This window comes from Vigna umbellata, chromosome 1 (genome assembly GCF_029865625.1).
Source record: "Vigna umbellata cultivar VRB3 chromosome 1, Vumbellata_1.0, whole genome shotgun sequence".
In the NCBI taxonomy this organism is placed as follows: Eukaryota; Viridiplantae; Streptophyta; class Magnoliopsida; order Fabales; family Fabaceae; genus Vigna; species Vigna umbellata.
This window is the reverse complement of record NC_142165.1, coordinates 92,931,908-92,944,473: the sequence shown is the minus strand read 5'-3', so window position 1 is coordinate 92,944,473 and position 12,566 is coordinate 92,931,908. Positions and strand designations below refer to the sequence as shown.

General features: G+C 27.2%; 1 protein-coding gene across 1 annotated transcript; it reads left to right on the top strand.

Annotated features, from left to right (window-relative positions):
• The first annotated feature begins 11,048 nt into the window (after positions 1-11,048).
• On the top strand, positions 11,049-12,212 carry LOC148206825 (FCS-Like Zinc finger 2-like). Its single transcript, XM_088104796.1, has 2 exons — positions 11,049-11,490; positions 11,615-12,212. Exons 1-2 carry the CDS (start codon positions 11,189-11,191, stop codon positions 11,799-11,801), a joined length of 489 nt encoding a protein of 162 aa, XP_087960922.1. The 5' UTR covers positions 11,049-11,188; the 3' UTR covers positions 11,802-12,212.
• Positions 12,213-12,566: the final 354 nt, after the last annotated feature.

Genomic DNA, 12,566 nt, shown 5'->3' with positions numbered 1-12,566 from the left:
TATTAATTTTTTATAGTTTATTGAATTGTTATATTTATCATACTTAAATATTATTAGTGTGATGATTGATGATTGAAATTTATTAGAATTTATTTTGTGTTAAAATATATGATTTTGAATGATAAAATTAATGTGATTGTGTAAGTTACGACGTGATTAATTATGTACAATGTAAAATTTGAAATCTATGGTGTAAATTATATATAATATGAAACAAAATATAAATTGAATTGAAATGTATGTGATAGACCACCGAACAATTACAAAGAGCTGAAGACCACCGAACATCTGCAAATTATCGAACGGCTATGGACAACATGATTTTGTCAAGCGGCTGCAGAGAAATAAAGACCACCGAACGACTGCAGATTATCGAACGGCTATGGACAACAGGATCTTGTCGAGCAGCTGCAGACTACCGAACGGCTGAACACTCGGAAGGCGTTCGGTTCCAGTGTTTTAGAATAAGTTTGTTAGTTTTGTTAATTCTGTTTTTTTTTTCTCTCTTCCTTTTTGTATAAATATTTTACTTTCATTGTACTTTATACTACTACTATTCATTCACTTTCTGCTTTATCTGGAATTCTTGTTTTCTCTCTTTTCTCAAACACTTACATTATGTGATAAGAATATATGATAATTATGTTGTAATATGATAAATGGTGGTTGTATACATAGTTATTTATAACAGAGAGTATCGTATTGACATGTTTAGGTTATAATATTTTGGAAGAAAGAAATTTTTTAGTCAGTTATTTCAATAAGTCAGTTTAATAAATATATCTTGTTTTCTATAAAATGAAAAAAAAAAATACTAAGGATTCTTAGTATGAAACTCAACAATTTTCTTATAGATTTAATGTATGATTATGTTGTTATATAACAATAAATAATGAATAATAGTTATATAAATCAATGGTCAAACCTAACTAATGTCTACTCACCATTCAAACGCAAATATATATATATATATATTTTTTTTTAAGGAGAAAGATGATTAAAAAGTTATAATATGGAATAAAAAAACATCAATTATTTAGTTCGAAACATCAATTTTGACCATAAGAATGTTGACCACACACTCTTTTCAAAATTGTTTAAAATCATATATGGGCTTTACAAGTCTAAATTATAATTGTGTACTTTTAATGATTTTTAGTTAACAGTAAAAATATTACTATAATGCTTAAAGCATGATTTTTATGTAAATGGAGGGTTTTATAAAATATAAGAAATTAATATACTTTAACAAGATTATAAAATAGGAGTAAGTCGTACATAATTTTCGTAGAAAAAAAAATCGTATTTTAAAATATGACCTTTATTAAAATTTCTAGGAGGTCAAAAGGACAAAACATGGTAGAAAAGTAAATGTTGTTTGAGTTGTCAGGCACTATTCAAAATTCTCTTCTTATGATATATTTAAAGTTGTAAAAAATGGGTAATCTCACTTGTCCGACTCATTATGGATTGGTCACTTAATGAATTAATCTAATTCATTTTATTTATTAGCAAGTTGAAAAAATTTGAATCCGATTCAAACCAAAAAATTATAATTTTTTTAATTTAAATCTAAATAAATTTCACTATAAAATAATGTTAAACTCAAAAGAAAATTCAAAACAAAAAAGAAATATTATACAATCTAAACGTAATCCAAAAACAAAGATAAAAGACGAACAAATAAGTTTTGAATATTAATCATTTTTGTATCATTTGTCCATTTATAATATTAGAATAGATAAATCTATAATATTTTTCTCTTGAAACATTTTTTTTAATCTCTATCTATAATATAATAAAAAAATACTAACTACTAATATTAAAACTTAAAATAATAAATAATTAAATTAAGTAAATTAATGAATAATATGACTTTTCACTAATTTAATCTGAATAAACCGAATTAAAAACTAATTTACATAAAAAATTATATTTTTTTTAAATTCAATCCGAAAAATCGAACAAAATTAACTCTCGAATGAAAACCATTTTAACAGCAATGAATACATCTTCACGTAATTGCTAAAACTTTCAAAACTTCGAGTGAAAACCATCAATGCCGCAGATTTTCCCTTTCTTCATATCTACCGCCACGTGTCATTTTCAACTCCTGTTACTTCACTTATAAAATTATTTAATATCGGAAAACATAATCTAATTAATCTATTTTCCCAAAAATAAAATCGTCAACATATCACATCAAATGTTAGCTAACAACACCACAAAATTGTATTTTTCTAAAAATATTTTATTTATGTCAAGTCATCTATCACTTTCAATTGTCATTTTTCTCTTAGCATATTTTTCTTTAATGGTTTCTTTCAATACTTTGAAATCAGCATCTATTCATTTATGTTTCTTCAAATTCTCTGAAATAAAATCATAGCAAAAAATCGTCGAGATAAACTAAAAAAAATACTAAAAAGGTGGAATAGTTTTATTTATTAAGTATTATTAAAAAAACTCAATTACTTATTATAATTCATAATTTAAAAAAGTAAGACCATAGACCCCACTTCAATTCATACTTAAATAGGGACTTAAGATCTTTCTAGTTCTATGTTTTTTGGGTAGCTTCTGGATGTCCTCATACATGACACTTTTTTTCTAATGTTTGTCTAGAATCATAAATGGAATATATTCGTTTTTAATAAATAAAAAAGTTATCAATCTTTATTAATGAATAAAGCAATAACATGGCATATAGTTTATAGCTGTTCATGTGCAATTAACCGGGACACACAAAAAATGTAGCTTAGTCACTACCAAAGTGTATCTAACAATAAACCAGGCTTAATGATTTAACTTTATGCAACTACTTAAAACATTAATTTAATTCCAACTTACTATTGATTATATCATGTAAATTAAACAGATGATATTGGCAAATGTCTTAATCCTTTGATCAATGCTCAAAAACAAGGTTAAATACACACATACAAAATATAAAAAAAAAAATACATTGGCTAAGTTGGCTTGTAAAACGCAGAGATACTTTTATTGATCTGTCTTTCAATGTATTGAAACTGTTTCAGTTTTCAATTTGTATACGACCCTTGCTTACAAACTACTCCAAATGCTTCCAAGTTCCATCTACAAGTTAAGTATCGAATGAAAATATTTTAAAACAACGTTAATATTTTAAAATAAATATTTTGGTTACAGCGTGTTTTCAGATATTGATTAAAACTCATAAATAGATATTTTTTATTTTAAAATGTTATTTAAAATTATATAAAGTTGGGTATTTTAATAAAAAAAAGTTCTGTTTATGTTTCCTAAGAATTAAGACATTTGGTGGGATTTTTAGGAGAATAATAAAATAATTTAAGAAGAGAAGAAAATAATATATTTTTTTATGTTAGATCGGCGAGAGTACTGTTTTAAAATAGGAATTAAGAAGGAAGTAACAGTAAATTGGTGAGTTTGAGGGAGATGAGATGACATAAGATTATAGAAATGTGTAGCGAGGAGAATATGTAAAGACAGGTGGCAGGGAAAGAGAAGTACATGTGTTGGGCGATGGCACGTACCATAGGCACGTGTAGAGCGTTGAAAGAAGGGGAACAGGTGGGTCGTGTAGAGTGGGCTGTGGCTGTGTACACTACTAGTCTTTGGGAAAAGCGCTCTCTCTAATTTGTCCTTTGCGTGAAAAATTAAAAAAAAATGAATTTAATTAAAAATAAGCGATTCCCAAAGTCATAAAACTATGGAACAAGTCATGCCATGCATTATCATCAACATGATGGGTGTGGGGCCCAAAGCGTCGATGGTATTGGGAAGTGGGCCCTTGTTTATGAAAACGACAAAAGAATCTCGTTTCGAAAAAGTTAAAAGAATTTATGACGTCAAATCAGGGTCCTGGAGTGAGGAGCAAGGTTTTTGGGAAAAAGCAAAACCGCAGGTTTTGGTCCAGTGGAAAAACAAATACTCCTACCAATGCTTTCCCACCTACACTCATGGCACGTTATTACACGCACCTCCACGGTAAATCATTAGAAATAATAAATTAATCTGCACATGTGGTTATTTAGTTTTGAAAAATGTCTTTGAGAATTCTTTTTTACATTTTTAACTACACATACGTGAATAGTTTGTAATGGGTTCGTTTTAATAAAACAGTGACACGTAGTCTCGTTTTGTTAAAATATTACTAAAAAAAATGATTAAATATTGATCTTTTAGTTTTTTAATCTACCCATTTTTTTCAATCTATTTGATTAAAGACACTATCCGTATGTGTAAGGAGAATATCATATTTATTTTTTAATTTAATATAAAAATAAATAAGTACGAATTTTTTTATTTTCATTTTGAAAATATCATTTATATAAATTCATAAAATACTTTTTGATAATTTACATATTTTATTGTCTTTGTTTTGTTCTATTTGAATAATTTTTTATTACACATTTATTTTTTCAGTTTTTAGTTAAACAATTCTTTTATATATATATAATTATTTATCTTTTTAATATTTTTTATTACAAATTTATTATCACATCATAATATATTTAAGTATTCATTTATATAAGTTTAACCTGAAATTTTTACCTTTATTTCTAATTTTATTGCATTATTATATTATTACACAATTTAACATTTCATTTTAATAGCATACAATTATTAAAACAAAACATTTTTATTCAAAAAATACTCATCCAAAATATATCTTATATTAATACATTCGTCCAAATAAGACTACAATAATAAAATATATGTACATTTTCAAGGTTCTATAATAATATTTTTTTTAAACTATAACTACCATGATTACAAATCTTTTTATAACTTAGACAATTGGCTTCTCATCTAAAATAGATTCTCTTACCTCTTTTATTCTATTTGCTCGTACCAATGACCATTACAAAAAGAAAAAATATTATATCAACCACAAAACACAAAATAAAGTAAGCTAGTTTGAGAAAGAGATAACATGTAACTATAATATAATGATTCATTCAATTCTCACTTAAATATACATCCAACCAAAACTTTTATAAAACTCAATTTATCCAAATATGTGTCATCGAGTCAAACTAGTGAAGTCATGCACTTGAGGTGACCAAAATATTTCTATATCGAGTTAACATATACAAGGTTAGTTCCTGTCACAATCATAAGAATCCTATGATTATTCTTATGACATGACCTTCTACCACTCTCCTCACCTAATAATTCTTTTCTACATAAATATGAATGATTAGTATAATTCAGAATAGCTACACAAAATGGAACAATCCCAACTCAAAAGACTATAACCAACAAAACTCTTCCTAACTTGTAGGATGCTCTACCTACACACAAGAACGGTCAGGAAATACCGTTATGATCACTGATCAATAAAGACTTATGTTGATGACTCAAAAAACGCATGTAAATGGAATAAAGCTCACATGCAACAAATAACATAAAAGATCGAGAAAAATGTTTGAAACCCAGCTTACTTAAACAAAAAAAATTGATCAGTCTAAATTGACGAGCTCACTAAACAAATCAATCATATGGTCAGTTCTTCAATTAGATGAGAGAGAGAAATGATTATTAGAAAGAAGTCAAAGACCTTTGTAAAGTGATTTCTAGATATAATGTTTTAAAATAATGAAACTCATGACAAAACTATTTATATTAAAATCTTTTAATATTTAAATAAATGAGTCTCACTATTTTTAAACCACTATCACTTCTAAAATGTCATTTTATAAGTTTTTACATACATTCTTTTTATTTGTTTATTAATAATTTAACAATTTAACTTGTTTAACATTTATTAAGCTTGCTTGAATCCCGTATACTTTTGATCTCAATGTTTGCAAAATTGATAAAAGTGATAGTTATTTTAAAATTTTAGTTAGTTGTAATTGTATTCTTTTTATGCAATTATTTAAAACATTTCTAATTATTCTTTGATATTTTATTTTATAATTTTATATAATTATAATTTTGTTCTTAAACATATATAAGGAGATTGAAAGAGAAATGTTTATTTAAATTAACTTTAATGTTGACTCTTAAATAATATAGGATCAGTGTAAATTATTAAACCTCCACAATTTTATTGTTTTAATTAATACACGATACCATCAATAACCATTTATTGATATATAACAGAAATTTCATATGCACAAAAATGAAGATAAAAATGAAAATGTATATGAACTTTTACTGTAGAGAAAAAAGTATGTATGTAGTTGAACTCGTATCATCCAATCTCATTATCCCTATTAATAATTTTCTATGTCTTGGACAAAAATGAAACTTTTTTATATTTAAATTATATATATATATATATATATATATATATATATATATATATATATATATATATATATATATATATAGTTTTTCTTTTGGTGCACTTCTAAAAAAATCTATCTTAATTTGTTCATCTTCTTGAATCTTAGATCGTGTTTTCAAATTTTAAAGAAAGGATATCACATTGCCAAATTTGGCATAATATTCATCTTCCAATAATTCAGCATTTTAGAATTTATTTATAGTGTTTTTGAATTATATTTAGAATTCAGCATTCAAACTTTTATTTCAGTTGATATTTAGAAAAGTAATTCTCTTTAGTAATTTTTTTAAAAATTTTAAGCAAAAATCCACAAACATACATATATATTTAAAAATAATAGGGCGATTGTTTTCAAATAAGTATACAACAACTAACAAGTAGATATTTTAAAATGTAATTAGTAACCACTAACTATACTTATATTTTGTTCCATTTCCATTCCTACATAATGATGTTTTAAAAGAAAATCATATTACTTTACTAATTATTTGTTGGTTTGTTTTATTATTACAATAAAATCCTTAAATATTACATGAAAAATATATAACATTAAATATTATTCCTCCATGAAGTCACCCGGAGTGGTGTTTTTCCTTACTTAATTCTTTTTCAATGACTCGCAGGAGAGAAACAATGCAAAAACCAGTTTTACAGCAGGTCAATTTCCTTTCGAACCACAACCAAATGTAGAAATTAACAATAATAGAATGAAATTAAAAATTAATAAAAAAAAAGGAAGAAAGAATAAGTAAAACATGTTATCAAGTAGTGTCTCCATTTAAAGGTTATCTGTAATGTCATATGGAATATTTTTGGGTGATAATTACAAAGGTAGTGTTCCTGTATATAAATATGGATAAATGTAACAATAAGATCTTATTTATAATGGAAAACAATTTCTATGAAATGGAGCTGTCATTATTTGAAGGTGGAAGAAATATATTCTAAGCTAACATGCTCTAAATTATTTTCTTCCTTTTTCATTTCATATTCAGAATATATTTCCATTCTTACTCCTTCAATCATATTACCGTAAAAATACACTAGAAAGAAATTTAATTAAAACAAAAACTTATTGTAACGAAAAAGTTTTATTTTTATTTCCTTGTCGTTTAATTGCTATTTGATATTACAAGCTAAGATTTCTATCCTGTCCAGTGACGATGGTCCAACTTGTCGTACCCATTGTTTTTACGAGCCAACAATAGATTGAACTAATAAATTCTATCATTCCTATGATTTTTTACATGCACAAATCTTAACATGTTCTTTAAATTTGTTAAGACAAAATATATGCTTAAAAAAATATAAAAGTCAATAATAGTAAAAAAAATCATTCCATTAAAGTTATCAGACGATGATATTATTTATCTTTGAAGATCTTTATTTGTTAAAGTAGTTGAAAGTGTCATGATGAAAATAAAAAAACTTCATTATGAACAAAGTATTACTTATTTATGACCACATTTACACTCATTTACCATGTCATTACCTTAAAAAAATAGTGTAATTCTATTTGTATGTATACAATGACAGTAACCTTTATCAAGCTTTTACAATTAAATCCTCTTATTAGATTTGGATGTTCGTGTGGTTTTTTCTTATTAATGAAGTCAATACTTAATGCACAATAAACACTAACCAGGATAGTTATTACTTGGATAAGTATTATTCGTATAAATTTTATATATTTTCATTAAACATTTAAAATTATTATGTTAGATAAAATATTTCAAATATACACATAAATATGGTAAATTATACTAGAAATTCCTTAAATATATAATTCAAAATTCACAATACAAAAATATAAATTTCACATTTCTTACCAACTTCAAACATTATAATATAAACACACAAACAATCGTTTGCACCAAATTCAATAAACATCCAAATTTCACTCTCTAAGTACTTAAAATGACACAACTAAAGTTTTAAAACGCAATATATATATAATTAAATAACAACATAACCTTCCTTATCTATATTTATACTCTCTTAAAACAGAATCCAAAAGCTTAATAAATTTAGATATGTACGAATTACTGAAGAACTGTAAGAGAAATTAAGATCTCACATACAACCGCAAATCTCAATGCTCTGATACATCACTAAAAGAGAACAAATAGACATTTAAGAAAAAAAAACGAGCATTGTATTATCCAAAATTTTGATGCCTTCTAAGTCGAATCAACTAATTAAGAAAAAAGAAATCTAAAAATTTAAAATAATAATATAGAAAAATGAAGAAAGATAATGAAATACAAAAAATTACTAAAATTTTAATTTATATACTAATTTAACTTTTACTCTTCTAAAACTGTTTCTATTATATAAACAGAAAAAACCCGTGTTTCATAATAAATAACTATATACTTATTTATAATTAGATCACAATGCATGCCTATTATATAAACAAAAAACTCCGTGTTTCATACAAATAACTATATATAACTATTTGTAGTTAGATCACAATTCAAAAGACACCATGATTTAAGTATTTTAAATTAATATTAAATATACTTATTTTTTAATAATATTTATCATCTTTAGACTCTTTAAATTCATTTGAAAAACTATAAACTTTTCACATGCTCTGAATAGTAGTTTATAACAATAAAAACAGTATAAGTAAATAATAACCATGGAGTAACCGAAAGCAAATGCATTTGGTGATATGAGTAGCTAAAATAATCTCTTTAAGTTATCATGTATATCTATACAGTTTTTAGATCTTCTCATTCCGGTTCGATTCGTCCATGTATCCCTTCCACTGGAAGCCTGCCAAGAGCCGCTCCTTGTCAGTGCCCCTTGCACTTCGTGCTTCTTGCACCGGCGATCACTCTCCGCCCTCGTCAGTATGCGGAATTAATCCCTTTAAGCTATCATTCAACTGTGTAGTCTCATACCTATACAGTCTCTAGATCCTTCTCATTCCGGTGTATATTCGATTCGTCCATGTGTCCCTTCCACTAGAAGCCTGCCAGGAGCCGGTCCTTGTCAGTGTCCCTTGCACTTCGTGCCTCTTGCACCGATGATCACTTCCCGCCCTCATCAGTGCCCGGACGCACAATAAATGTGTTTTCACAAATAAATAATAATAAAAATTCAAATTTAAAATATCTCAATGCTATATTATTTTAGTTAGATATATACTTATAAGTCTATACCTATATATATATATATATATATATATATATATATATATATATATATGTGATTTATTTTATTGTCATTTGTTTTATTAATTTTGTCCTTCAAATAAATATCTATTAAAATTAAAATAATTATTTTATCGCTCAAATAATTTTTTAATTTAACCATTTTTCAATTATAAAACTTTCTACAAAATAAATAAAAATTATTTATAATAAAATAATAAAAATATTTATATTTACAATAAAACTTAAAAACTATTTTTTAACATCATAAAAACAAAACACACATCACGCATGTGTTTTTGTATTTACGGGTAACTATAAACAGTATAAAAACGTAATAAACATGTAAAATATTAAGAACAATAGTATCATAAATTTATAAGTGAGTTTGATGGTTTTAAATTTAATTTAATTTGATTTAATAATTTTTTGTAATCCGTTTAATTTTTATTTATTGAATTGTTAAATAGATTAAATTCATCTGTTTTTAATTTTTATTTGTTTTCTTCAAAAAGTTTAAAACAATGACGTAAAAATTTGATTGAAAACTAAATTATGTAGTTCTGATAATTAAAAAATAAATTAAATTAATTATTGTCATAAAAAAAGAAATTTAATAAAATAATTAAATAACAAAAGAATAAATAAACCATGATTTAAAATTAATTGATTTATGGAAAAGTACATTAAGAACAGGACACTGTGTATGTTACTTTCAAGCGCGAGGTTGGGCCCGCACTTTTCTTACCCTCTTACATCAATTTTAGAAGCACGCGCCACATGCCAGGAAGAGCGCGAGTGAGACCAACTTACTCACATATATGCCTACTTTGGTTCAAAATAGGACCTACCATTTCCGAGAGGGAAAGATCTTTTCTTTCTGCCAAAAACAGCCCCCTTTTCCTCCTTGAACTACAAAATGTCACTTTTTAGTGTAATTTAGAACAGTTATTTTTAACCATAATCATTATTTATTAAAAATGTTTTAGTGAAAGTATTTTTAATTAATTAATTTTCATATTTTAATTGAATTGTGGTAATTTTAAAGAAGTTAAATCCATGGGGGTGGTTTCCAATCTTTTATTTTGAAATACAGACTTCAATCCAAAACGAAGTTAAATTAGCTTTTCTTTTCTTCAATTTTAAAACGCGTTTAAATGTATTATCAAAACTAAAAAGTTATAGAAATTGAATACTTAAACATCATTATTAACATTTAACTATAATAAGACAGATTAAATATAACGTTAATAAATATATAATAAATAAAAATTTATAATGAACTCATCATGGCTAGCACCAAATAAATATATTTATAAATTTTATCACTTACAATTAAAATTACACTAAAAACAGAAAGTGATGAAAATTAAATGCAGTAAAAGTATTTGATGCCCTGGCAATTTGAAGTGAAAGTAAGTGACATTGTAATTTACACAAACTTTGGTGGCAACTGTCTATCACCCCAATCATACATTTCCTAAAAAAAGTCACAAATTTGAACGGTCTTGATGCAGGTAGTTTCAGCCAATAGATTCACACTCAAGGATTCCTTGAACCAAACCTGCCGCTGTTTGTTTCTCTCTATTTCTCTCTCTATTTCTCTCTGTTTGGTCTTCCATTCCTCCATCAACCCTGTTTATAAAACCATCTCCTTCCATTCTCTTCTACACTCCCCACTCCTCCTCTGAACATCACTTCCCAAACCAAACCTTAAATTAAATTCATGTGCTCCTCAAGGTCTACCACTCCATCAAGACCTTCTTACTTGGAACAAGACCACGGCCTGGCTTCCTTAACCGACATGGATGCTTGCCATCGAGCCAACAATTTTGTATCTAGGTCTATGACCATGGGTTACGCCACCTCCTACACCAGAACCCGATTAAGGAACACCCTTCCCGTTTTCTCACCGAGATCTAAGACATTCCACGACACCAGATTCGAGGATCACCACTCTCACTTCCTCGCCGCCTGTTTCCTCTGTAAAAAGACACTCGGGGACAACAGAGACATCTTCATGTATAGGTCAGTCAGCCACCCACAGCAACACCCTTTATTACAATTTATTTTTTTTGAATCTTTTTGGGTTACCGAAAGACCCTTTTGATTGCGAATTAGATCTGATCGGGATTATGATTGTTTGTTGCAGAGGGGACACCCCGTTTTGTAGCCAGGAGTGCAGGCAAGAACAAATAGATATAGACGAAGCGAAAGAGAAGAACATGAACCTTTCTTCATCGATGAAAGCTTTGAGGAATAAAGAACAAAGAAAATCGACGTCGCCAAACAAGACGCAAGGGTACTCGTTCCGTACGGGGGCAGTTGCGGCGGCTTAGTTAGTTGAAGAGGTACATAGGATTCCTCGAACGAACGGAACTGAAGCAGTATTCCCGGAAAAGGAAAGAAAAGACTTTTAAGAAAAAAACTGTGACCCAAAAGAAAGATACTTTTCTTTCCAGAAACAGGGGTGAAGAGAGAGGAATGGAAGGTACGGGGGAGTTTTGTGAATGTAGCTGTAAATGTGTTATACGTGTTGAAGTGTGGGTGCTTACAGTTCCAGATCCTCTCAATCAAAATGGCTCAAATTTTCGGGTTTGCTTTTTCTATTTCTTTTTTCTTTGGAATCAAGGGTTTTGGTTTTTGTTTCCTTTTGTATATCACCCTACCTTGTTGAGTTATAGGGCTTGTGGCAAATAGTTTCAGTTTTTGAAAAAGATGAAACTCAATACAATGGAAACTTTCTCTCCTTTCGCCTTTGTCCTGTCTTCTGTCCTTTTTCTGATGATTTGTGTTAAAGATGGCCACCGGGTTTTACTTTATTTCCCATAGTTCACTCAAATATTCTGTGCGATATCATCATTATAACTTAACTTATTATGACAATAACTTATAGAATTCTTTTCATATAACTTATATGCATGAATTAATTTTGATAAAACTCCTCCTAAGAAACAGTAAATTCTTCTCTAATGCTCTGTTCGTTTGAATTCAAGAGGGTATTTTCGTTGAATATATTTACAATCAAGGAAAAGAGAAATTTCAAAATTTAACTCAATAAAAACATTAAATGGTTGATTTTTGTTTAAAAAGGTTATTTTTTG